At 47.0% G+C, this 27,668-nt stretch overlaps 1 protein-coding gene across 1 annotated transcript in view; it reads left to right on the top strand.

The window, feature by feature from the left end:
- Adcy1 (adenylate cyclase 1) overlaps positions 1 to 27,668 on the top strand; it is a 128,280-nt gene that overhangs the window by 34,219 nt on the left and 66,393 nt on the right. Inside the window, exons 3-4 of the mRNA XM_028870541.2 lie at positions 2,370 to 2,488; positions 13,450 to 13,561. Coding sequence (XP_028726374.1) covers positions 2,370 to 2,488; positions 13,450 to 13,561 — 231 coding nt within the window. The remainder of the gene's footprint in view (positions 1 to 2,369; positions 2,489 to 13,449; positions 13,562 to 27,668) is intronic.

The following is a 27,668-nucleotide window of genomic DNA, read 5'->3' as shown; positions in this document are numbered from 1 at the left end:
CTATGAGGCCAACCTGGGCTGTAGAGTCAGATCCAGGACAGGCGCAAAGCTACACAGAGAGACCTTGTCTCAAACAAACAAACAAACAAACAAACAAACAAACAAGCAAACAAAAACTAGAGCAAGGGTAATGGGACAGTCATGTGACCGCTGACTGCCATAGCTACTTCTTGCAGTGACCATGCCATGGCCCAGCTTTCCATGTGAAGGGTTTCACAGCCCCGTGCTAGAGTCCAGCAGTCCCCCCTGGGCTGGCACCTGTGGCCCCAGTATGCCTGATTCCCTGGAGGGCCATCCCCCGCCCCCTAACTGTTCCAGTCCTTTGACCTGCAACTCTGTTTCCATGTACTGATGGCAACTCCGGGCAGCAGTGGTCTGAGGCCTCCCTGTGGGCTTACAGTGAGAGGGTTACGGGGCTTTCAGGAGGGAGGTGGGAGAATGTTAATTGTGAAGGAAGGTGTGAATGGGCGAATGACATGAGGCAGCCTGCCTCTGCTCAAGGAGCCTCCCCCCATTTCCTCCATGCCTCTGGGGTGGCCCCGAAGAGCACAGAATCTGCCCTTTCCTTTCCGGTAGCCTTTCCCCACGGCCTTCTGAGTGTGCAGGTGTCTTTGTGTTCCCACTTGGCCTGTGCTTTTGAATCTCATGGCTGTAACAGTCTCTGGAAGCTCCCAGGTTGGTGCATTGTTGATTTCTGACATATCAGTGAATACTGCCCCTAGAGGTTCCCTTCAGCCCAGCACACCTGCTGACCGGCAGTTGCCCGCCTCTGAGGCCTCATCTTTGGCTGCATCCCTAGAGGCCTGTAGCGTAGGAAGGGACCTGATGACTCCTCATCATGCTCTGCCTTCCGTTCCCTATGCAAGATGCCTTTCTCTCCCCCAGAGTGGCCTGGGCGGTGTGCTCTTTCTTTGTGACCCAAACTGTAAACAGGTAGTCCTGCCTTCTCTAGCCTGCCTGTATGTATGTCTGGGTCCATCCAGCAAGGTGATGCATGGAAACTGTAGTGGGAGCTGGCGTGGGGCTGGTGTGGGTACCTCCTCTGTGCAGCACTAGACCGTATGACTCTGGTGCAGGACCCTGGTGGCTTCTCTCTGATGTACAAATTCAGCCCTAATCATCGTCCAGTGCTGTGCCTGTTTTTCTTCCTCTTAGGCGTGCTTATGTTAGCAGCTTTCCTGGGTTTTCCCAGTATACTTATTGCGCTTTCTAGTCACAGGATGAGCTGTGCACATTGACTGCTGTCCATAGTGTGGAACGGAAGGGCGGGGCCCTTATATCACTTCCTGGAATCATTAGGCTCTCAGGGACCGTGGCTGCCCTCTTAGCTGTCCTCCTGATGGTCTCTGTGGACACAGAGGCTTGGGTCCTTGAGAAAGTCACCAGGGTTGCAGCTGCCTTTAGTCAGAGAAGTGGCCTCTCATGTCACCATGGACCATGGTCCAGGAGAGACTCAGAGAATGGCAGGGAAGGAATGCATCCCATGGACATGACTGCTGAAATTCCCCAGAGGGAGGATGGCCAGGACACTGGACCAGATAGTCAGGGGTCTGGGGAAGAGCCTACAGCAGATCAGAGCAGGGATTGATCCTCCTCCTTCAACCTTGTCCTCCATTGTCAGTAGGTCCTTCCTCCCCATTCTTGCGATTAAACAGCAACACAGGCCTGGCGGGTCAGAACAAGCCAGGGCTGAGATCAGGGAAGGTCACATCTGGAAGATGAGAGACAGAGTCCAACTCACAGACAGGAAACCAAAGCCTGGCAAGGTGCCGGGATGGGTTTTCCAGGGTGCTTCATCCCTTCTTGAAACAAACAAACAAACAAACAAACAACAAACTATACACTTACTCTTTTCTCCCAGGGACAGAAAGAAAATGCTTGCCCTACACAGATCAGGGAGCCATGAGAAGACAATGGCCAAGAGAAGGGGTCAGCTTGTCCCTGAGGCTGTATCTTCCTGTAACAAGGAGTTAGACTTAATCTTGAGGACTATGTCTGGATCCCATTGGAACAGTAGAGGGAAGGGAGCGGGGCCTTGGTTGGAGACAGTGGAATTTGCCAGGCTGAAGCTCCTGGTGCACAGTAGGCCAGAAGAGTAGCATGCAAGGGCTGTAAGCACGTCTATAAGGTCAGGCCCACCTCTGCTGCGTTAGGCCTCTGGAGTCAATTGCTTGCTCAGGGGTGGTCCATGTTTGAGTATCAGTCCATGGAGCTTTGAGTCTGGGCAGTGCCTTCAGGCCTGGGTGTGTGCTGGCTTGCCTGAGCAGGGTCTGTAGACCCTCCCACCCCCACTTAAGACAGCTTTTCTCCTAGGCCAGCAGGAATGGGGAAGTCCTTGCTGTCTGACAAATGGTGTTTCTCCTCTTCAGGAGCGGTTGCTCATGAGCCTCTTGCCCCGGAATGTCGCCATGGAGATGAAGGAAGACTTCCTGAAGCCCCCAGAGAGGATTTTCCACAAGATTTACATCCAGAGGCATGACAACGTGAGGTAGGGATGGCACCAGCCCAGCCCAGCTCAACAGTGTACTGGGGAGGTTTGCAGGGCAGAGGTGATGAGGTGTGTTTTGAGGGGGTGGGGAGTAGAGGAGCTGAGAAGTGGATGAAGATGTGGGAAGGGATTGATGGGGAGGAGGACAGGGGAGCTGTAATATTTCTGTAGTTTAGGGGGAGAGAAGAGATATGGTCTAGAAGCTCAGGTGGGCAGGTGTCCAGCAAGGAAGCTGGTCCCACGTAGAGGAGGCTGTGGCGTCTTAGGTGGCACATGTCGGTTCTCTTTCATGCGTCTTCCGTCAGTACTTGCTCTTCCGACGTTAATAGGGAGACAGAACTTGGTTCCAAAGATTGGGTTTTTGTGGTGGGCTGGGGATTCTCCATTTCTGAATAATGGCAAAGTATTGCTTGACATGGGCTCTTCCTCCTCACTTTCTTCATCTCCTCAGCCCGAGGAGGGCGGAGCTGTTGTTTCTATTTTAGAGGCAAGGAACCTGAGCCTTCCATATGAACCAGCATGTGGATAGGTTGATTGAAGTTTGCTTGCTTAGAAAGATTCTGTTGAAACTATTTGTCTTTATGTATTGTATAGTCTTTAAAAAATACTTTTTTATTATAGCTTAATGCACTTAGAATAGTTCTCACCTGTTTGGGATTGTCACCATGTAAGTGGCACTCAGGGTGGACACAAAGTACTTTCTGTTCATTTGTTCTTTGATGGCTCTTCTGGGTGTTGGCGTCAGGACTCCCAGCCTTTGGCCCCTGAAGACATGAAAGCATGTGAAACACTCTCTTACCTTAGGTAGCACAGGTTCATACTATAGAACATGTTAATCAGTTCTCAGAAAATGTTATCACACACCAAAAAATGAAATGATAAAAATTTAGAGGCTAGGGTGAAAACTTTAGAAAAAGAAGTTCTATTTATGGGTAATCAAGTTCAAAATATTAAGGTTAGATTAACTGTCTCTTGTCATTCACAATTTAAATGGATTTATATCTCTCCACTTACATACAGTAGCTTCTAAGATAACCTAGGCACAGGTTAGATTCTACCTCCATGGCCTATGGAACAATCTTGAACTAGCGATAAACATGCAGTCTTTGCATCAACAAAGTATAGCCATTAATTCAGCTCAATTGGAGTCCACCTTGGCTTCTGAGGTTACACACAGATTTTTACAATCTCTCACTTCTTTTGTTCAGGACAGAGCATTTGGCCTATTATCGTTAATTTGGGAGTAATCCTAGGAGTTGTGCTTATTTTGATTCTTGTCCTTCCAGTCATCTTTTTAAAACAAAAAAAAGGGGGGAGATGGCACAGCCATATCTGCTGGGAACAGCAGAAGTCATAAAGCCAGCACAGCTGCTTGACAAAGATCCAGCCAAGCTGAGCCGCATGATGGCTACCATGCCGCCTTTGGTTTTCATCTCCACCTGTTACATACTTGGGGCACTTTTAATATTTGTACAATTTGAGGATATTGGATTGATGGAAAATTCCTTATGAATCATTTACGCCTTCTCCCAGGAATGCTGCTTTTAGGCTCACCCAGGAAAGATCTGAACATACTATTTCTCCCACTTTGAGGGAGATATCCTTATCTACTTGAAGGTCTTCCTTATACCTTGGAGGTTGTGACACATAAAGAAGCCAGAGGTCTCTTCATGAGGCTTTGAGACTTTCTTGAAGCATCTGTCCCTGTACTTACACTAGAACAAGATATTCAAAACAAAGTAAACTCAAAAAGGTCAATAAGATTCGGAGGGCTAGAGGAGTTGGCCACAGTTCAGATTACAAGCCTCTTCCCACTGTACACTCAGACAATTAGGTGGCATCCAACTCTGCCCTACATAGATACATATTGATGTCAAAATATGGAGTAGAAAGATGATAAAAGTATGAGGTGTCAGAACTTCCCTCTCTTAGAAAAGTTAGCTCATGCAGAGCCACTATAATGTCATATGATCAAGGAACAACAGAATGCCAGGATTAGACATATAGACAAATCCTATAAAGATATAAATGTGAACATTGATTGTATTATGCCAGAATTTGAATAATAACTGCAGCAGTTATTATTCACTCTGATCACTAAGAGTTAAGAATACAATACTTGGGACATGGCAAAATGCCCAGGGTGACTGAAGATTTTTGTTTTGGTCTAGTGTCCTTGAAGCAACCAAAGCTACCAGCCTGAGAACAGGCTGTTTGTTATACACCTCTAGATTCTTAAAAATTGGGTTATGGGGTTAATGAGTAAGAACGATAACTCTGTTTATTAATGATGTCAAAACTTGAGAGAAAATGATTGGGAATGATAACTCTGTTCTGTCATAGTTTATTAATGAGGACTAAAAGATTAGAAAAGGAAGTGAAACACAAGTCCAAAACCAAAAATGATATGATCTATGTTTTGGAACATCATGGATGTATTCCTGCTTACTAAATTCTGTATAAATAAAGGAACACTCTGGCTGCCACTGAGTCAGGCTGCAAGAATCTCCAGACCATCATGGCCTGGCTCACTTCCATCCCCCACCGACTCCTTACACCCTCTGCGGAACCCATCCACTGCCAGGGATGGCTCCTGGCAGTTAAGGCTTGTGAAACATCAACGTGTGAGCCTGCAGGCAGAGCCCGTGTGGCTAACCAGCCCACAGATCTGGCTCTGTGCACATCTGTGAATTCTTTCACTCCCTGCTCTCATGCGCTTTGATAGGGACCAGTGCGGTCCTCCCTCCGCGGAGGAGGATGCTGAAGTGGTGTGGGATTAGGGCCCAGCTGTTTGGAAAGTAGCCACGGAGCCAGCGTTTGAACTTAGACGGCTCCAGAATGAGGGCTCAGAAGCTCCTTGCAGAGTCTGGTGGTTTGATCCCCTCTCGCTCCCGTGAGCAGCTGGCATTGCTGCCAGCATCGTGGAAATCAGGAAATTGAGATTCAGCCATGTGAGACAAATGTGCAGGATGCCCCGGGCAGTGGGTGGAGGGCTGGGCGCAGGATTAGCTGACGCTCGCATTTGCTTTACTTCCCTTACTGCACCTGCTGATCCTTGTTAGTTGGAAAGGACAGAATTCAGTACCCCAGCTGCTTGCTGAGGAGGATCACCAGCCACCAGAACGTTTCAAAGTGAACCTGGAGGGCATACTGTAGGAGGGCGTCTCAGTTGAGGGCCTTCTGGTAACCTGAGTGAGTAGGGTATCATTGGCCTACTGCGTGTTCAGCAAAGCAGAAAGATAAACAAATACACAAACCAGCGCGGCAGCTTCCCTGTGTCTTACAGTTAAATTTCTATCACTGTAATAAACACCATGGCCAAAAGCTAGCTGTGGAGGAAAGGGTTTATTTGGCTTACACCTCCACATTGTAATTCATCATTGAAAGAAGTCAGGGCAGGGACTGGATGCAGCGACCATGGAGGGATGCTGCTTACTGGCCTGCGCCCCATGGCTTGCTCAGCCTGATTTCTTATAGAACCCAGGACCACCAGGCCAGGGGTGGCTCCGCCCACAAAGGGCTGGACCCTCCCTCATTAATCACTAATTAAGAAAATGCCCTACGGACATACCTAAAGCCCCATCTTATAGGAGCATTTTCTTAGTTGAGTGTCCTTCCTCTCAGATGTGTGGTGGGTAGCTGTTCTAGCTTTGACCTGGAAGTACTACCCTCATTGACGCTTCTGGTAACTGTCACGCCTACGAGGCAGGGCGGAGAGAGGAGCCCTTAAGACCTGAGATCTGGATGTGCTGGCTCTTTTGGTTCCCAGATCCTGGACACTGGAGGTAGACCGAGCAGAGTTCTCCAGAGAACACCGCTGGACTGCACTATACCTTTCCCGGACTCTGTAACCTATCCCTTTACTTGTAAATTACCCCACAAAATAAACCTCCCTTTTAACTATGTAAAGTTGCCTTAGTACTTCCACCAATACAGATGACTTTAGCTTGGGTCAAGTTGACATAAAACTATGCAACGCACTCTGGGAGGGAGAGAATCTCTCAGGGTGACCAGTTTCCCATCTGCTCTGGGGCTGCCCAAATTCTGTCTTTGAGTCCTGAATTTCTGAGAGGTCTGATTCAGTCTTGGTTTGCTGGGGAAATAGAGGTAGGGCTTGTGCTGGAAGAAACCCCAACTCTCACACACGTGTCCCCTGCTCAGGACAGCGTGAACTGATAGAACCCATAGCCGCCTACTGGAGACACCAAGAGTTGATAAAGGGCCTGAATAAGGGCTGGAATAAGTGTCGTGGTTGCTTTCTTATGGGGGGCTGGTCTCTAAAGGTTGTGAATGAAGAGCCAGGCAAAGACGCCCTAGACAAAGGAGGGAGATAGACCTGTAGATACAGATCTGAGAAAATGCACTTACATGGATTACTTCATAAGAGAATAAAAATCATTCTCATGAAGATAGAAAAGAATTATGCACAAGGAAAATGAGAATTTCAACAAGAAAATAAAAGCATGAAGGAGTACCAAGTCGGAAAGCTTAAGACTGTAGCAACCAAATATAAAATTCCCTGGAGGAGAATAGAGACTCAAGCAGAAAAAAAAAAAAAAAGATTAGTGAACTGGAAGACGGGTCCCTGGAAGGTCCCAGGCAGAGGGTCAAAAAGAGAAAAAAGAATCTCATGAGGGGATATGAGAAGTCAGCATTGGGCCCAAACACACATTATAGGAATTGCTGAAGAAGAAGAGTAGGAAGAGGGGACATAAAGCTCTTCTTCTTCTTCTTCTTCTTCTTCTTCTTCTTCTTCTTCTTCTTCTTCTTCTTCTTCTTCTTCTTCTTCTTCTTCTTCTTCCTCCTCCTCCTCCTCCTCCTCCTCCTCCTCCTCCTCCTCCTCCTCCCCTTCCTTCTCTTCCTCCTCCTCCCCCTCCTCCTCCTCCTCCCCCTCCTCCTCCTCCCTCTCCTCCTCCCCCTCCTTCCCCCTCCTCCTCTTCTTCTCGTTCTCCTCCTCCTCTTTCTCCTTTTTTCAAGACAGGGTTTCTCTGTGTAGTACTGGCTGTCCCAGATCTCACTCTGTAGCCCAGGGTGGCCTTCAACTCACAGAGATCCTACTGCCTCTGCCTCCTGAGTGCTGGGATCAAAGGCATGCGCTTCCACTGCCCAGACCGTAAAACTTTTAAAAAAGCTTTTCAGATAAACACATGGAGACAGAAATGGGCATCTAGAAATAGGAAACATATATGACACCAAATAAGATACATGCAAATTAATTAATTAAATTTTAAATGCAGGGTTTCCTCTGTGTATTCCTGGCTGTCCTGGAACTCACTTTGTAGACCAGGCTGGCTTTGAACTCACAGAGATCCATTTGCCTTTGCCTCCCGAGTGCTGAGATTAAAGGTGTGCACCACCACTGGCAAACTTAAAGAAATTTACGTGATAAAATTCCGTAAAGTTAGAAACAACATGAGAATTTTGAAAGCAGCAGCAGAAAGTGCTTCCTGGTAAATAACAGAACCCCATTAGGGTTTCAGTGGATCTCTAGGCAGAGACCATGCAGGGCAGAGAGCATAAGTGACATTCCAGGCATTTAAAGCAAACAAAAAACCTCCATAGACCAAAGGTGCTATGCCTGGCACAATTCTCTTCAGAAATAAAGGCAGGACGGAGACACTGTCAGATAGTTGAAAATTGTAGGAGTTTGTGGCCACCTGACCTGCATTATAAAAAAATGCTGAAAGGAATCCTTGGGGGGAAATGAAAGACTCCTATACAGCAACACGGTGGCACAGGGAACTGAAACTCCCTGATAAAGACGAACATATGTGAATGTAGACATGTTGTATGTGTGTCTATAAGGGCAAATAGTTTTCTAGTTGTGATTGCACAGAAAGTATGAAAAGCCTGTCTGGAGAGATGCTCAGCATGGGGCAGGCAGAGGGGCTGGGGGAGGGGCTTGCTGCCAAGCTTGAAGGCCTGAGTTTCATCCCCAGAACCCACATGGTGGAAGGAGAGAACCAACTCTTGCATGCTGTCCTCTGACCATGCTTTGTGGCATATATGTGCACCAGTACACACACATACATGCACACACACACACACACACACACACACACACACACACGAACAACACACAAACAAATGTAAAAAAGTTAAGAGTCAAAGATTTTTAAATAACTGTAATGAGAAAATAATTTAATATATGATATGAGCACATATAAATTGTGGTGAGTAAATTATGGAAGAGGTGTTAAAATGTACATTTTTTTCTATGTGACTGAACAGCGACATGATAACTAATTCAAGAAGTTAACGAGAGAGACAGAGAGAGAGGCAGAGAGAGAGGGACAGAGAGAGAAATAATCACAGCATTTCAATCCAGAAAACCAACAAACAGCAGCAGAACACAGACGATAATACAAACGAAAGATCCACGGATCTAAGAGGAAAGACATAACACAAAGGTAGTGTGAGCCCTTCACCATCAATATTCTACATGTAAATGGAGTAAAATCCCCCATCAATCAAAAGACAGAATGGCTGAGTGGGAACCTCAGTCAAACAGATACAGGTCAAAACACAGTAACCAAGCAGCCTAAATACACCTTGTATACAGGAAGCTTGCTTTAGATTGGAGGATGCACCTCCAGCTGGAGGAATAGAGATGGAAAAGAGCATCCGTGAGAATGAGAACCAGGGGAAAGCAAGGTTGGCCTTGCCCTCATCAGCCCCAGTATACTCATGTCAAAATGGTCAGAAGAGATGGCATTTTATCATGGTTGAAGAGCCAGATTACAATAACAGTCATAACAACACACACCCAGCACAAAAACACTGAAATATGCAAAGTGAGTTTTCATAGAACTGAAAGGGGAAATGTCCATCAAAGCAATAGTAATCCACACTCTCTGATGGTGAGCAGAACATCCAGACAGAAGAACAAAGAGAGAAAACTATGATAACACTGTAGATGTGGGCTAGTAGACGAAACAGACTCTATCATCCCACTCAACATTCTTCTTAAGTGCTGGTGGCTCTTTCTTTAGCACAGATCACATAAGGTCATGGAAAAGTCTTAACAAATTTGAGAGAAGTAAATCATACTATATTTTCTGATCTAATGGCACTGTACTTCTTGACTACAAATTATATTGCAAAGCTGTCATGATTGAAACAGTATGGCACGAAAGCAGAAACTTAGGATGGAATAGACTAAGGAGCCCAGAATTGAACCTGCATACATGTACCCAACCTGTCCTCAAGAGTGATAAAAGTGGAATAAGGGAAGGGTTATCTTCAGCAGATAGTGCTAGAAAAACTTAACATCTGTTCGTGGAACAAGGAAATGGGACCCTCATCTGATACCATATACAAAATCAATTAAAGTTGATTATAACCCAAAATTTATAAAAATCCTAGAAAGAAAAAATGGACTAAGTTCTGTGACATTGTTTTTGGCAACGATTTCATAGCAGCAAGAGCAGGAATAACTGGAATTAGATCCAGCTTGGTGAATCACCAAACTCTTGCAATCACCCAGTGTGTCCTCAAGAGAGACTGTGAGGTATCAAAACTGGGGCTCTGTGGCTTCCACACCTGCCCCCTGCTCTTCCTCCTCAGCTCCGCAGCCCCTGGAGGCTGGGAATGTGCCCCTTCAAAGCTCTGCTGTTGGAATGGTCAGGGTTTGACAGCCTGGGGATCCCCTGGGAAGCCCTCTCATCAGCCTCCTCTAGCAGCCCCGACTCAGCCCCGTGTGAACCTCAACCACGGCCACAGCCGCTCAACACCTTTGTTGAGACTGGTCCAGGGTGATCCTTCAGCATGGCAGCTGCTTCCGGCAGTGGTGACACCTGAGACAGGCAGCAAGGTGACTGGAAAGAAAGAAAGGGAAAACTGGGCACTGAGTGAACATGGGTGCTTTGCAAAGGTTTAGGCCCAGTCGTGGGAATTTCAGAAGACGAAGCCAATGCAGAATTAGTTCACACAGACAGTGTCAAAACCAGACAGTCGTAGCCAGGACCCTCAGATGGGGGTGGGGGAGACTCTGATTTCTAGAGTTGCTGTCTTGTGCTCTCAACAGAAATATATTGGGTATGCTGCAAAAAGTTTGCATGGCTCATACATGGGCAAAGCAAGCAGTCAGCAGAAACTGTCCCCAAGGAAGCCTAGACATCGGGATTCTCAGACAAACATTTGAAGTCAGCGATTTTAAATGTGTTCAAAGAACAAACTGTGTCTGTGTAATTAAAGGAAACCATGGTGATGTCTTCTCACCAAACAGAGAATACCAACAGAGTAGACTTTTTAAAAATAACCAAATCAAATAGGAGTTCTATATTTAAGATCTACAAGTGAAGTGAAACATTTTCTGGAGGGGTGCAGTGGAATAAGTGAGCTTAATGACGGAGCCACGAGCATCTCCAGGCTGCAGGAGAGTGGGGAAAATGGAGAAATGGCAAGGATTTCAGAACTCTGTGAGGTACTACCAAGTTTATGAACACGCACATGATGAGATTCCCTAGACAAGGGAAGAAGGAGAAGACAGGATACTTGAAGAAACAATGACCAAAAATATTCCTTAAAACAACAACCAAAACCCACCATATTAATCTGTATATCCCAGAAGCTCCACGTGTTTCCAAGTGGATAAACTCAGAGACCCACACCAAGGCATATCCTGGTCAAAGTGACGACAGCCAGAGATGCGGGCAGAATTGGAAAGTAACAGGAGAGAAAGGACTATCGTGGAGTGATCTTGAGTGAGACAATGCCTGATTTATGGGGAGGAGAGCCTGAAGTCACAGGAAAGCACATCAAAGGCTGAAGTAAAAAGAGTTCTGTGCAGGACACGCAGCAGCAGCAGCAGCAGCAGCACCGGCCCTGCCCATGGAGCCCCGTTCCCTCGGTGTCTCCTTCCCACCCTGCCCTCTTCTTGTCAGGTAAAGCTATTCCGATCGTAGCTGGCAGTCGGGGCTCCTCACCCATCTCCTTGTCTGTTTTCACCACAGTTAAATGAAAAGCCTTGGCATACTTCAAATGTTCCCTTCCCCTGGCCAGAAAGAAACCCGAGGGCAGAGATGTGTATTGGAATCTCCTGTTTCTGGTCCATCCCAAGCACCTGCCCAGCATAGCTAGTCCTCAGTGAGCAACCTTCAAGTACATGAACCACACTTCAAATAATTGTGAATGGAGGCCACGAGGAAACGACAGTTCCCCAGGCGCAACAGGACGGATACACGTTTGAGCTCAGAGAGACTGTGACAACAGAGCAAGACCTGCACAGGTTCAAGCCACACATGATCCCAGCAGGGGGAGGGGAAGTGGACACAAAGTCCAAAGGATGCTGGGAGAGGGAAAATCCGTGCTCTTCAGTGGAGTGCCCAGCCTCGTGCTTGGAAGTAGTTGGCCAACACAAAATAGACTCCATGGTTTTTTGTTTTGTTTTTTGGTTTTTTTTTGGTGTGTGTGTGTGTGTGTGTGTGTGTGTGTGTGTGTGTGTGTGTGTGCTTGCACTTTTAAAAAAATTTGGTTTGGTTTAAGTTTTGGGTTTTTGTTTGCTTTTTTAAGAGAGAGAAGGGGGACTGGAGAGATGGCTCAGTGGTAAGAGCACTGACTGCTCTTCGAGAGGACCCAGGTTCAATTCCCAGCACCCACATGGCAGCTCACAACTGTCTGTAACTCCAGTCCCACCTGAAACCCATGGCAAAACACCAATGGACATAAAATAAAAAATACGTTAATTAAAAAAGAGAGAGAGAAGGAACATGAAGTTTGGTGGATGGGTAGGGGGAGAAGCTTGGAGAGGGGGAAAGAATGGGATGGAAAATATACTGTATGAAAAATTTAAAATGTGAGCTCTCATTTCCAGGTCACAGCAGAGAGATGGGCACAAGGCAGGGCCGACAGTCTCCTCGCTGTAGCTAGTGGAATGGGACAGTTGTGGCCGAGTCCAGCGCTAACCCCTGCTTCCCTCCGGGGCTGCCTAGCCCGGCTTATCGTTGGTGACACCCACTGTTGTCCCCAAGAACACTCATTTCTTTTTATCTGACATTTGAAGCTCCCACACGGGGGTGTAGGGGGGCGGGGCATCTAGCTTCTGGAAGTCCTGAAATGACGGGAAAGCTCTGAATGTTTGAGCAGCATATTTTAAGGCAGACTTTAAAGCTAAAAAATATTGAAAGACAAACACTGTATGATTTTTTCACCTCTCAGATATTTGCAGAATCTGTTTTGGTTTTGAAAGAGGAAATAATAGGAACTACCTTCTAGAGTCTCATCTTCTGTAGGAAGTTGAGCAGGTGCCATGTTCTGAAGGCTGACACCTAGTACTTGGAGGAGGTCATGTGGGCCTATGGACTTTCTACACCAGTGCCTCTCAACTTTCCTGATGCTGCGACCCTTTAATACAACTCCTCATGTGGTGATCTCCAACCGTAAAATTATTTTGTTGCTATTTCATAACTGTAATTTTGCTACTGTTATGTTATGTAAATAGCTGTGTTTTCTGATGGTCTTAGGTGACCCCCGTGAAAGGGTCATTCGACCCTACAGGGGTCATGACCCACAGGTTGAGAACCACTGTTCTACACGGTGATTTAGGGTTTTGGCTCAGGCAGTCTGATGGGCACATGTGTCCAGGTAGCAGAAGGGGAAGTAGATGGTTGGTGGGGAGGGACCATCCCTTCCTAAAAGCTGACCACTCTACTTCCTTAGATGTAGATGCAGTTATGGGAGCTCCCTGGGAAGGGAGCAGGAGCTCCCTATGTGGGGTGAGGGGTCAGCATGGGGGATGGCAAGCTCATGCGGCCGAGCCCCTAGCTAATCCCTCTGTGACCAAGAGGTGTGCCTGGCAGCTGTTCGAAGCCTAGGTCTTCTTGCCTGTGGGAGAAAGAGGAAATCTCCCAGTTGCTTTGAGGAGTTAAGTAAGGATATAGATGGCAAAGGCTATGCAACTCCTAGGTCACGATTTCCTGAGTGACCAAGAAGAGGTGACCTGGCTCCCCTTCCTCTTGCAGCATCCTGTTTGCAGACATCGTGGGTTTCACAGGTCTGGCGTCCCAGTGCACGGCCCAGGAGCTGGTGAAGCTGCTCAATGAACTCTTCGGCAAGTTCGACGAGTTAGCCACGGTAAGTAAGCACAGTGTTCGCGCTGGTTCTGCTAAGCCGGACGGCTTCTGGAGCGGTGCCCTGCCAAGCCGGCCTCCGTGTCTGCAGTATAGGAGCCTCCCTGGTCAAGGATTTCCCCGTGAGGCCTGAGCCGGGCACCTGCACTTCACAAGCTCCACTGGCTTCTTCCAAGAGGCGTCCAGGTGGAACCGTGTCCTGCAGGCTGCACTCGGCCCCGGCTGGCCTGGCACTGTGCACCTAAGACAGCCGCAGCCCTCTCTCTACCTCAAGGAGCCTTGACTGTGCCTCTTCTGGGGCTGGCCTTGCTCTGTCTGGGCTTGCCACCCTTCCGAGCGGGAGAACACCTGCTGCCCCTTCCCCCAGCCCCAGCTGAAGCCCCTGCTCCTGATGCAGACTACCCCCTCCCCAGCCCTGTTGATGCTAGGAATGTTGGGGAAACAGTAGGCCTCCTGCTGGAATTCTTAACATTTGGCACTTGTGGTAGGTAAGCCTTGCTGAAGGGTGGCAACTCTGTCCTTAGGCTCTATGTCCCCGTGTGAGAGCCTGGTTTATGGTCTCCGGAGGCCTTGGCACTTCCGGAACTTTATCATGTAGGCTGAAGTGTCCCACATGATGGAGGGCTGCTGTTGGATAGGAGAGTGGGGTGGGGTGGGGGGCGTGGCCAGCATGCCACTCACTGCAGTGAGGGTGAGTCTGCAGCCCCTCTGTGTCGGGGTCAGAAAGCCCATTTTGACAAGGTACGGGGTAGCTTGGAGGAGACTCCAGCCTGGCGCGCTCACTGCTGTAGCCAGTGGTGTTCCCGGTGTTCCCGGGTCGGCCTCTGACTTTCCCAGGGAGCTCATTCATTGGAGGCTTCCGATCAGAGGGTCAGAGTTGGCCTTTTCTTTTTTTTCTTTCTTGTGCCCTGAGCTTGTGCCACCTAAAAGTTGGGGTGGGAGGGGGACTAGGTTCCCTATTCCCAGCATGCAGTTCATCCAGGAATTTCTGAGGCCAGCATCATCCCCCAAAGGAGCCACTTTCAGTCTAAGTGTCTGCTCCCCCACTTAGGGGCTTCCCCAAAACTAGTCTAGCCCTCCTGCAAGGCACCCACCTTGTGTCCCCTGCCTTCGATAGCGGCGGCTACAGGAGTTGAGGACAGTAAAGGTGGAACAGTCTTCAGTGGCTGCTGCACGGGCCTAGATGACTTGAAAGTGTTTTCCTGCCGAGCCTGTGTCCTGCAAAGGGCAGGCGATTCACTCTTCATGAATCTCTTCAGGATTGTCACAGTGGTGCCGTATCTAGAGAAATCTTTACCTAATCAAGAATTGTAGGTATCTCCTACCCATGTTTTCCTCGGGAAATTGTGTACTTTAAGGCTTTCCTGAGGGGGCACAGCTTGAGGGTGAGCTGTGAAACACCCCTGTGTCATGCCTCCCAGGACGGCGTGAGCCCTTGGGCTCTGTCCTCTCCATCGGCATGCACGGCTGCAGCCCCGTTGGCCTTGCAGTCTTGGGTTGTAGTAAAAGGGCTTCAGTGCAGCGCCATGCTGGACTCCTCCCCTGGCAGCCTGGCTGCGGTGTCCCCTGACCATTCACATCAGTGCCGCTGTTGGGGTGTCCACAGAGCTCCTCGTGTAGAGTGCCCCCCAGGCTGAGCTGCCACAGCTCTTGTTCCTGAGGACACTGTTCTGAGTAGCGGGACTCACAGTGCTAGGCAGAGACCAGGTGTACCCTCCTGGATACAGACTGCCTTCAGATGACCCTGGATTTGGCCAGCGGAGAGAGCGCCAGGTGTCTCTGAGAAACCGGACATTCAGAACTGTGCAGTCCCCACAGCTGACTTGGCTCCCCAGTGACTTCAGGAGAATCACCTCCCGTAGCATAGACTTTTGTTGCAAAGTGCTAGTTTGTTTCGGGGGGCATGGGATGGAGCTGAAGTGGGTATTTTCCAGAAGTCTTCTAGACAAAATGCTTCCAGTGGGGTCTGTTTGGACTTGAAGCACCCCACCACAAGGCTACAGCTAAGAGCCCAGTTGAGATCTCGGAGGCTGGCAGGAAGCAGGACAGTCTGTGTAACAGGGTGACGGTGCCACCGCAGTGACGGCTGTGGGTGCACATGGGCTCTGTGGTGGGGTACAGTAGTTAGCACCCTACAGCTGGCAGAAGATTGGCCAGTGGGAACAGACATAATCCCCTCCCCCTTGGGCCTATCTATCTTATGACTTCTGTCCTCAAAATCAAGGTAGAACTTTAAGAGCATGGACTGAACGTTTTTGGATGTGGTGGCACTTGACAACATGAGTAGGCAGTGGTGGCCCAGTTACACCCTGTGACAGGTGGGGCAGGGTACCATGTCCTGTTAAGGAGATGCTTACATAATGAAGCCAGTTCCCCAGGGCCTTGTGGTTTCAAAGCCCGTCACTTGGGAGAGAACTGGTACCCATCATTCAAAGTTCCAAAGGTCATCTCCGTGAGGGCTTGCTTATTTGGCCTCTGGCCTCTGTACCTTTTAGCTATGTGTAGAGGAGAGGAGCAGCTGGCCCACCAGTTCATCCTGTTGCCTTGTGTGGCTGTTTTCCTCTAAGACAGGGCAAGCCACACTCACTTCCAAGTCGACTCTGAGGACCTAGTTATGATGAAGGAGTCTGGCACACAGTAGAGGGGCCATGGATTTACCAAGTGAGCGGTGCCACACTAAGTTGTCTGCTCAGTGGCCTCTGGACTCAGCACCATGGGATCTGAGAACAGTAGACCTCTGAGGATGCCCATATATGAGGAGAATCAGGAAAGCCTGGGCCCATCCTCCTCTGCTGCAGCAGCCTTCTCTAGAGACGCTGAGCAAGCTGGGAGCAGACCAGCACTGATGAGACCCAGCATGCTTGCTGCTTGCATTTGCCTTTCCCGAGGGCTCTGTTTCCCAACAGTGACAGCCACGAAGTGCTCTTGTTCACCCCTTCTTTTCCCTGTGACAGTGGGAAGTCTTTGGAGTCGGGCTGGGCGAGCGCCTAGAGAGAAAGTCTCGTGGTGATGTGGCTCACAGATGTGTCTGGGAAGAAGCACACCTCTGACTGGCCTTTGTAGGTGATGTGGGTGTCATGTGGGCGTGGGATGTACTCCCAACCTGGGGTAGCCATTCTGGTATTGCTCAGAGGACGTGGTCGTCCTTGGAGAGCTCATGTCGTTCCTGTCAGTTCTCCTCCCATGAGGGGGGTTCTTTGTTGCTACTTTGCCGGGGAGATGAAAGATAGTTTCCAGGGCCTGTTCCAGAGCCACTCATCAGAGTCCCAAATACCTGGAAATCTTCATTTGACTAACTGGATTTTGTGGCCAGCATTTGAGAGAGCTGCTTGCTAAAGCACATGCTTATGTGCAGAACACTGGGCCTGAGGGATGGGACCTCTATTTCCCCTAGCCTGAACCCCTGAATCTTCCTCCCACCTAGTTGAGACTCAGCTTCACTACCTCAAGACTGATTTCGTGCAGCCCTCCTGGCCCCATGCTAGCCACCTTCTCCAGGGACCCTGCATAGTTCCTGGCTTTGCTGCCTTTCTTACATGCTCATGGGGTAGCCCTGCCAAGCCCTCCTGGAACAAGAAGATATGAGAGCCCCCTCCATCCCCACCCAAGGGAGGCGTAGTACTTTGTGAGCTGAGTCTGGGTGTTTGGGGGAAGATATTTGTTGAGAAAAGTCCGTCTTTTGTGAAAGACTTTGTGAACAGAAGAAAGGCTTAAACAGTGCCTGTCTTCCTTGACCTAATGTGCTTCTCCCTCTCAACAAACAGGGACTATAGCTGAAAGTTTTCCTGGTCCCGCCCGGCTCCCATGGCCCCTCGGTCCTGCAGCTGCTCAGACCCAAATGAATACACGGAGACTTATATTAATCATGAACTGTATGGCCTACTGGTTCAGGCTTCTTGCTAGATAGATCTTACATCTTAAATTAGCCTCTAACTATTAATCTATGTTTTACCACATATTCTGTGGCTTTACCTGCATCCCATTACATGTTGCTCCTTCAGTGGCTCGTTGGAGTCTCCTCTGCTCTCCTTTCTTCTCTTCTCTCTTTCCAGTTAGAATGTCCCGCCTAACCTTATTCTGCCTCACCATTGGCCAAACAGCTTTATTTATCAACCAATCAGAACAACACACACTCACAGCATACAGAGCATCCCCATCAAGGGACCAAACTATGGCTCTGGCTCCTAAGTGCCTGCCCTTGACTGGTGTCACACTAAGGGGTGTCAAGGCTGTGTTGGCTTCTGGGTGCTGCCTACACTCCACATTCCTGCAGCAGTTTCTCTTGGGGCACGCCTTCTTCAAAGCGAGCTTTGCTCTCTATCCTGTCCTCAGCTTCTTCTTCCCTGCTGTTCTGGTGGCATGGAAGGACCCTTAAGAGAAAGTACTTTTATTCCTTTTCATTGCCTGGAAGCATTGTCCCATTGTCTGGCTGAATCAAAGCTAGTTGTCTCTCCACAGCCCGCTGGGCATCTGGGTTATTTCTGGGCTAGGTTATTCCAAATAAAGCTGCCGAGAGCATTGGTGTATAAAACTTCGTGCCGATGAGTGCTTTCCGTTTTCTTGTGTAAATATGTAGGGGTGGGCTGATGGGAAAATAGGCTCGATTTACGTTGAATGTTTTTAAGATATGAATGCAGTACTTTCCCGATTGCCTATTGCCATACACAACAGCAGCGTGTGTGTGCTAGTTTGTTCCTCTGCATCTTTGTCTGCTGCTGTGGCTAGGCCTTTAAATGGGTGTGTGATCTCCATCTCCCTAGTAACAAACCACGAGTCTCTTTTAATTGCTTGTTGGCCTATCCATGTATCATCTATGGAGAAGTATTCATTCAGGGATTTTTTTTTTTTTAAACCATCCTTTTTAAATTGGGTTGATTGTTTTCTTACCGTGGAGTTTTGAGAATGTGTATATTTTTATTTGTAATTGTTTTAGTTAGGGTTGCACTGTGTTGTCTGAGCTGGCCTCAGACTCACATCACCCTGTCTTAGCCCCCAAGTGCTGAGGTCACAGGTGTGTGCCACTGTGCCCCACCTAAGAGTTCATAATAGTCTCCAAGCAAGCCCTTCTTCAGACACATGGCTTGTAATTTGTTTTCCTTGTAAAATTTGTCCCTTCTAATAGTATTGCTTTAAGAGCAGAAAATTTTAAGTTGTCTGTCGGCTTATTTCTTTTCTGGATTGCCATTTTTGTGTTATGTCTGAACCATCCTTGCCCAGTGTCTGTCTCTGTGCTGGTTTCTCAAGGCCACAGTGGCAAAGTCCCATGTAGATCTGGAAGCTTGAAACAGCAAGAATTTGTTTGTACAGGTTTGGAGCCTGCAAGCTGAATCAGTACTGCTTGGCAGACCTGTACTCCCTCCAGGGGCTCTAGAGAGAATGTCTTCTGCACACACACCTTCTGCTGGCTCCTGCCAGGTCACCCCAGTCTCCTTCTGCCTCAAGTGGCCTTCTTTCCTCCTCTCCTCCTCCTCTCCCCCAGCCCCTTACTCCACCCCCACTCCATCCTGGGTTTTTTTTTCCTATTTCAGATCTTCAACTAAATCATATCTATAGAGATTCATCTTTTTATTGCAAGATAAGGTGATATCATTGATATTTTTGAGCAATATGTGTATTGCTCACTACACACCGAATTCCTCACTCTGAGTTTTGGTCTTTTTGCTGAAAGAAATGAGACTGGCTTTGACTATTTCAAGGGATTAGTGGAGCAAGAAGCTAAACAGCAAAAGTCACATAATATAAAGTCTAAAATTTCCAGCCTGGTGCCTAGCCCAGGGTTGACATGCAATGGAGATAATAATAATAATTACCACCCCAGCCAAGGAACCGTACACAAATGAGGCCATCTGTTAGAACAGCACAGATATCTGGAAGTTCAGTGTGAAAAAAATTAGGGTATTCTCTCCCAAGATATTAGCTCATTTTTCTTTAATCCCATCAAGTTCTTAATTCATATAACCAGATAAGGTTTGCTGCAGAAAATGTCCATTTGCTAGCTGGGTCTGTTTTAGAGAACTGTCAATTAACTGCTATCTCACTACCACGATGATTAAATCAGGCTCCAGCTCTGCAGAGGTTCACTCACTCTGCTCCTCACCAGCTGCGATTTCATCCCTGCCCCCCCCCCCCACACACACACACACACACACGAGCAAGTGTTCCTTAAACACTTGCTTTGTAAGCTCGGACTGCATCACAGAGAGTGGCGTATATTCTGTGAGGTCTGTGTCCAAACTGAAAACAGCCACCCTCAGAAGGCCAAGCAGATTCACCATCAAATACAATGGAGTACTTAGACATTCTTTGTGTGCACATGTTTTCCCATGACTTTACACAGACATTGCTCTTAGGGAAACACAGGTGACAGATAAAAGGGCAACTAATCTCGATCCCGTGTTTTGTTTACCAGTTGCCTAAGCCAAGCCTGCACTGGCCAGTAGGGCTCAACAAATTTAATCAAACTGTTTGTCTCACCAAGGTCTGATAGACTCCCCGATAGTGTTTACATTTTGAGTTAACTTCGATATATGGCGTGAGGTAGAGATCAAAGCCATTTATTTTGCCTGTAGGCTGTCAATGTTTGCTGAGAAGACTAACCTTTCTCCACTCGACTACCTTATCAGATTTTTAGGAAACTCGCTTTTCCGCGTATAGCCGGGTGGGAATCTTTCTAGACTTTCTATTCTGTTGTGTTGCTCCGTGTGTCTGCCTTGACACCCAGCCTATACCTTGGTCCTGTAGCTTCATGGAGTCTGTGATCAGGTATTGTGATCCAGCAAACTGCAGTGTTGTTTTTTCAAGGTGGCTTTGGCTACTTTAGGTCCTGTGCTTTTTAATACAAATTTTTAGAATTATCTCCCTGGCGTTAGCACAAAGGCTGCTTGCCAAAGCGATACTATGAATCTGGTGAGAGGAAGCACCTACAGATGCAGAAACTTCTGAACAGAGTTCACCTCTCCATTGAGACAACTTGTTCCATTTTCCTTCAGAAATGTGTGGTTTTTTTTTCAACATACAGATGTTTCATATCTTTTTTCTTTTTTGTGTATGTTTCATATATTTCTTCAGATTTGTCCCTAAGTAGGTCCTACTTTTGATAGCATAATTCATGTTGATTTTAAATATTAACTTATAATTTTTTTTACTAACAGCAGAAGACAAGAGTCAGTTTTTATATTGATTTATTGTTCTGAAAATGGAATAACCTGGTTTCTAGTGCAGTTTAGAACTTTCCACTGGACTTTCCATATGAATGATCACATTTGTACATGAATTCAGCTTAGTTTGTTTTCCTTTGGGAGGCCTTTTATTTCTGTTTTCTTGCTTCACTTTACTGGCTAGAGCCTCTGGTACAATGTCAGACAAAAGTGCAAGAGCGGCGTTCCTGCCTTGTCCTCTGTTTCCGGAGAGGCGTTCTGCATTCTTTCCCCGTTAAGAATCGTATTAGCAGTGGGGTTTCTGTGGAGGCTTTTTGTTGAACTGAACAAGTTTCCCTTTATCCCCAGTCTTCTCTGGTTTGTTTTTCGGAATCTGGAATGCCAGCTGTGTTTTGTTGGTGTTTTCCCCCTTATGCCTCTGTAGGGCTGGTCCTGGTTTCCTGTGCTCATCACTACGGGAGGAATTGGATGCTTGATGCTAGCATGTGAACACACCGGTGTATTCCTGGGACCTCTCTGCACCTATTCTCTTCCTTAGGTGTTTTTGGCCCCGATTTGCCGATATTCTCTCTAGAACTTTCCCCATCTGTGTTAAGATCTTATCTGTGGCGTTTCTTACTCCATCTCTCCATGCTATCATGTATGATCCTAATCTGTGAAATTTCTTACTCCATCTCTCCATGCTGTCACGTATGATCTCAGGGCTAAGTTGGCACAGGCTTCCTCTTGTTCAGTTCTCGGGAGGACCATGTAAAATGGGTGCCTTTCCTTTCTGAATATGTGGTAGAATGGGAAATCTATGAATTCAGAAGGGACAATTAGGTTATATTTCTCAGATGACTTTAATGATTTGTATTTCTTTAAGGAATCTGTCAACTTACTGCAGGTTTTTAACAGTCACTGAGTAAGGTTTCTGTCATGTTTCCACATCCTTCCCAGTGGCCGCCTCTGCAGCCCCCACCCCTTGTATCCCTGATTTTGGTAATTTGTTTATCTTTTCTCTCTCTATCTCTCCCTCCCCTGCCATCCCCTCTCCCTCTCCTGTCCCCTTCCCATCTTTCCCCCAGCCCTCTGACCTCCTAATTTTCTGGTTGATCAGTTTTGTTGATTTTCTTAAAAGATGTGCACTTAATTTTATTGATTTCTTAATTTCATTAATTTTCTTCTAGGCTTAACTATTGTGTTTCTTATTTTGGTTGAATTTACCTCTTTTTGTAGCTTTTTAAGGTTCAATTAAGACCCTTATTTGGGAACTTTGGAGGCTTTAATGTAAGTTTTTCATGCGATAAATTGCCTCTGAAATGCTATTTTAGCATCATCCCAAATATTCTGGTATTTTGTTTGTCTGTTTGCTTATTTATTTATTGAGACAGGGTCTCTCTATGTAGTCCTAGGTATCCTAGAGCTCAAACTCACAGAGATCCTCCAGCCTCTACCTCCTGAGTGTTGAGATTGAAAGCGTGTGCCACCATGCCTGGCCTGTTGTGTATTTATTTTTATTCAGTTTGAAATACTTTTAAATTTCCCTTTTCTGTTGAATATTCCTTTATACTGTGTGACTATATGTTGCTGTGATTGTTTTAATAAAGAAGCTGACGGGATAGTAACTGGACAGGATAAAGTTAGGCAGGAAAGCCAAACTGAGAATGATGGGAGGAAGAAGGGTGGAGTCAAAGGAGTTGCCAGCAGATGCAGAAGAAGCAGGATGTGTAAAACATAAGGTAACAAGCCATGAGCCATGTGGCAGAGGGTAGATAAGAAATATGGATTAATTTAAATATAAGACTTAGCTAGTAACAAGCCTGAGCTATTGGCTAAGCATTTGTATAAGCCTCAGTGTGATTATTTGGGAGCCGCTGGTGGGAAAGAAACCTCCTCCTACACCTTTATGACTCTTTTTAGACTATTTTTAAATTTTTTTCTTAGTACCAGGTGGGTATTGGATCCAAGGTTGCACACGCTGACTAAACCCCAGCCCAGTCTTTCTGTTTTTGAGCTCTCCTCAGATACACTTTTAAGTCAGAGAACACATGTTTATAACGTGAATTAAAAAAAAAATAGGCCCAGAATATGGTTTGTTTGGCAAAGGACTTGTGCACACTTGGACATAAGGTGTGCTCTGCTCTTGTAGAATTTTCCTGTCAACAGTGTGCTCTATAAATACACCAGGCCTGCAGGCTGATGGGACAGATTGTGCCTTGTCTTCTACTTCTCAATGACTGTCCCGGCCCTGTGTTCTCTCCATCATTGGAGCAGCGTATTAAAGTCTCCACAGTAACTTCTGGGAACCTTTCCCCTTTCACGTTCTGTAGGTATCACCTCACCCCTTCTTAAATGTATGCAGTTTCATGTTTAATTCTCAAAAGAATTGCTATTCCTTCTTGATGAAGTGCCTCCTCTGTTATTAAGAAATGACCCTTGGCTTGCAGCCTCCTTCGCCTGCTAGCTTTGCTGTTCTGACACTCTTCTGTCAGGAAGACGCCTTTCCCTGCACTGTAAGTTTTGGTCCATTCTGCCTTTTTGCGAAGATTGGCTCCAGTTTGGTTTTGTATTTTCATTTTTTTTTTAATCTGAGTACTAGTCTCTACTTTAACTGGGTGGGCAGGCTGCACCCTTCGTTTGAGCCGAAGGCTGGCCCCTGCTTCTTATGTCGGTTTCCCCTGTAACTGGGGGTGCTTTGCCCCCCCTCCCCCACCTCCTCACAAGCTTATTGAACGTTTGATGATTTCATTTCACTGTGTTTGTTTTAGCTCCTGTTTCTTCATCGTTACTTTAGGGTTTAATTAGAATTTTTACGTGGGAACAGTCCACCATCATGTGACTTCTTGTTTACAGGCTGTGAGGCTGAGGTTGGCACAGTTATGGTGTGCCCCTTTGTCCTCAAGAAATCCTTGAAGTTAAATTCATGGCAACAATTTCATATATGTGTGCTTACATACATACATACATACATACTTTATCTTATTATATAGAATAAACTCCATTTTACATTGTTAATATTTTGTCTGTGCACTGAATCCTCTTTGAAAGAGATTTAAATAACACCAAGTCTTGCTCTTTATTCCCATAGCTATCATTTCTATGGCTGTGTGCTCATGTGGTCAAGATTCCTGTGTGCTGTTATCTTCCTGCCTACGGGCTCTCCTTTAGCATGTCAGTGCCTCGCTGCCGGGATGTTCCTGTATTTCTGAAAAGCTCTTTGTCAGGACGATGTATTTCTCCTGGGTATAGAATCCTAGGCTGTCAGTTCAGTTTCCCTGACTCCCTCCACACTCTAAAGGCGATGTGCTGCCTTCCCGTTGGTTCTTACAGTTTTGTTCCTTTGTATGAAGGAGGTCCTCCCCACTTCTAGCTACTTTCAGGGTTTTCCCTTGGTCACCTTTCTAAGAGGTCTGGTTTTGATGTCTCAGGGCCACTTTCCTATTCTTGCTGTTGACTGAACCTCTTACACCTGTGGCTTTAACAGTTACATCGAATTTAGAAGCGATGACATAGTTAGGTTGCTGATTTCAAATACTTGTCTTCTGTGGCATCAGCGCCACCTGATGAGGTTCTTAGAAGGTGACCCTGCAGTCACTGATGGTTTTGCTGAAACGATTGGGATGCCTTTTCTATTGCAACTTGGTTTCGAACAGCATTTGCTTTCTTCTGCAGCGTCTGACGTGTCTTTCCCACTCAGTGTCGTTTCCCTCTTAGCCTTAGTTTTCAGCTAACAAGTTCAATTTTGATCATTTCCCCCCTTGAAGTAGCAGCTAGAAAGCTTGCCATGGCCCCCCTGCTGTACAAATTGTTCCTCCCCCTCCGTTCCCTGTGAGTGTCCTGTGATCTTAAGTGGATGGTTGCTCTGATCTGCGTGAGCCCTTCTGGAGAAGCCTGTGGGCTTCCTCGCAGGTGCCTGCCGTGGTTCTGAGTCCCCGACACTGGGATGCAGGGTGGCCTCTGTGAAGAGCAGGCTTGGAAAACGGCCCACACCTGCAGCCCAAACACCTTCTCTTTTTGAAGGTCTCTGTTAGAAGTTAAGCAAACACAGGGCGCTTGCCTTCATTTCAACACTAGCTGACGGTTTATTTGCCTCCTTAGTCACAGCTGATGCTCCCAGAAGAGAGCAGTTGTTTTTTTTACCTTTCCCCCAGTTACTGAATATAGTTAGATTTACATGGTTCCGTTCTATCTTTAAAGACCTGGCCACATCTCTTTGATATGATGGGAGAACATGTATCCTGGTGCCCAGTTACCCCATACCCACTGTGGAAAGACTAGAGTTCTTCTCTGGATGTTAGTTTTCTTATTGGGAACATGAACTGGTTGAATATGCACACAATGCCTTTGGCTGGATCCTGGAGGCTAGGATGGGGCATGGTGAGATCACAGTATGCCGTCTGCAGAGAGAACCAATCTAAGCATGGCCTCTTACCACCTGCCTGCTGCTCATTTTGAGCCCATTGATACAGTTCAGTTTGAACCTTTCTGGAGCCCTCTGCCCTCAGGAGGATCCTATCATGGTGTGGTAGGTTGTCAGCTGCCTGGCACTGGTTAGAAGATGGAGCCAGAGTTAAGGTCGTGGCTGCATTGATAGATACCGACTGACTCATGCAACAATTAGCCGCACAGCATAGTGAGGCTATACACCTCGTGAAACATTTCCTCCCCCAGGACCCCATCTCCCAGGTCTGAGCAGTGCTTGTTGTATGCTGGGTCTGCTGAGGGCTTGTTGTAGTCAAAGTTGTCCCCAAACACCAATGTACTTGGAGACTTTCTAATCTCAGGAATTCCAGGGAAATATTTAGAGAATACTTCAATAAATGCTCTTACAGATCTGATCTGAACTGTTCTAAAGCAGTGGTTCTCAGTCTTCCTAATGCGGTGACCCTTTAATACTGTTCCTCACGTTGTGGTGACCCCCAACTATACAATTACTTTCGTTGCTACTTCGTAACTGTAATTTTGCTACTGTTATGAATCGTAATGTAAATATCTGTGTTTTCTGATGGCCTTAGGTGACCCCTGTGAAAGGATTGTCCCACCCCCAAAGGGCTCGTGACCCACAGGTTGGGAACTGCTGTTCTAAAGGCTCATGCACAGAAGGCTTGGCTCCCAGATGGCAATGCTGTTTGGGAAGTTTGCTGGAAAGTGGTCTGGGAGAAGTTGGTCACTGTGAGCCTGCCCTTAAAGACTGGATCATGTCTTGGGTCCCTTTCTGTCTCTTTTCCTGCTTCCTAGCATGACAAGTGGCCAAGATTGTACCTCCTTGCCTTTTCTACCATGATGTTGTGCTTCACTGGTCCACAAACAGCAGAGCTGGTAGACACTGGACTGTGAGACCTTTGAGTCTGTGAGTCGAATGAGTATTCCATCCCTTCCAGTCTTTCTTCTGGGAGTTCTGTTGCAGTGGTGAGCATGTTGATTGACACCAGAGATTGAGTTAGGGTCACTTGCATTAATTTACTTTGCTTTAGGGCAGAATAAGACACTTGTACCAAGTTGAGGAATCTTCTTGCAGGGTGGTGGCAAAGGTTCATGGCTCTAGGATAGAATATGGCCACTTTGTTTAACTTTTAGTTGCTATGAGTTGATGTTACTATGGTCTGCGCTATTGAAGTTATTGTTCTCCATTTTTGTGTCAACTCTGGGTATTTCCAGAAGGGCTCATTCAGGCTAGACTAACCAGAGCTGTCTCTGTTAGGGTCAAGGTGCATCATGAGTCTGCTCGATGCCATCCATTGTCCTATGTCCTTCCTGGCCTTTGACCCCACGCAACCTTCCAGAGGCTTCAACTCAGAGGCAGGACTCACCGTGTGGTCACAGGCATTTGGTCACATCACCTCCACATGTCATGTCTCACTTTTCCTGCTTATGAAATGTGAAGAGGACACCAGAAGGAGCGTCACATTCCTTCTTGCTCCAACACGCTGGTTCTGTGAGCCATTCAAAGCCCGAGTATACCGTGGAAAGCTGAAATGAAAGAGACAATTAGTTGTATTCACTCTTGTTGTGTTCTTAGAGCAAACTGGCATGGTCCATGTATTGTCAAGCACAGACAGGGTGGAGAGACAATGTGAAGAGGACCAGATCCTGGTCCTTACAGCTCAGGGAGGAAACTCCTGAGTCTTCAGGAAGGAACTGTGCAAGCCTGGCAGTTTGCTGGGTAAGGTGGCTGCAGGGTATGATCGGTGTGGAGATAAAGTGACGCCCGGAAGGAGAGCGGGGGTGTGTTAGACAGGAGAGCGGACATCAGGGAGAATTCGGCTGAATTGTGATTTAAGTTTGGGAGCTGACTGGGCAATGGGTGCCAAGGATAGAGTGAGAAGCAGACGAGTCAAGTACGGGAGATGTGGATTCCATGCACAGGTGGAGAGGTATTCACCCCTCAGTCCATCAGTGGGGAAGTGGGGAGGCAAAGGTTTCTAAGAATGTGTTCTTTCGGAAAATGGCTGCCAAATCCCAATTTGTGGACTGCACTTTTTTTTTTTCTAGATTACAGGATGCCATATGAATGGGTGTGTCATCAACTATGACCTTGAGATCCTGACATTTGAAACCTTACGGAAACATTGACATGCGCGTCAAACTAGAGGGGACAATATGATGGGTCCCATGCACCCATAATGTAGGGTCAACAGTGACTAGTTGTGGCTGTCTTGTTTGCTCTCTAGACATCACCTGACTTCGTAGACAGTGCATAGCTTTGCCATCTGAGGCTGCTCAACCGGTACCAACACCATTCCATTGTCCAACCCAGCCAAACAGGGAACAGCCAGATTATTTCCAACGCCTCGTCTGAGTCTGGCTATTCCACAGCTGGTTTGTTTGAATCAGTGTGCAAGTGAGATGGATACAGAGCTTGATTGCCCCCCTGGAATTTAACGTATGGGGTGACCAAGTGCAAACACATAGATAGAAGCTAGTGCCATCGAGGGAAGTTTGTTACTCACAGTCCCCAAAATAAGAGAGACA

This window comes from Peromyscus leucopus, chromosome 10 (genome assembly GCF_004664715.2).
Source record: "Peromyscus leucopus breed LL Stock chromosome 10, UCI_PerLeu_2.1, whole genome shotgun sequence".
Classification (NCBI taxonomy): domain Eukaryota; kingdom Metazoa; phylum Chordata; class Mammalia; order Rodentia; family Cricetidae; genus Peromyscus; species Peromyscus leucopus.
The sequence above is the reverse complement of the archived record's forward strand: the minus strand, read 5'-3'. Positions and strand labels throughout refer to the sequence as shown.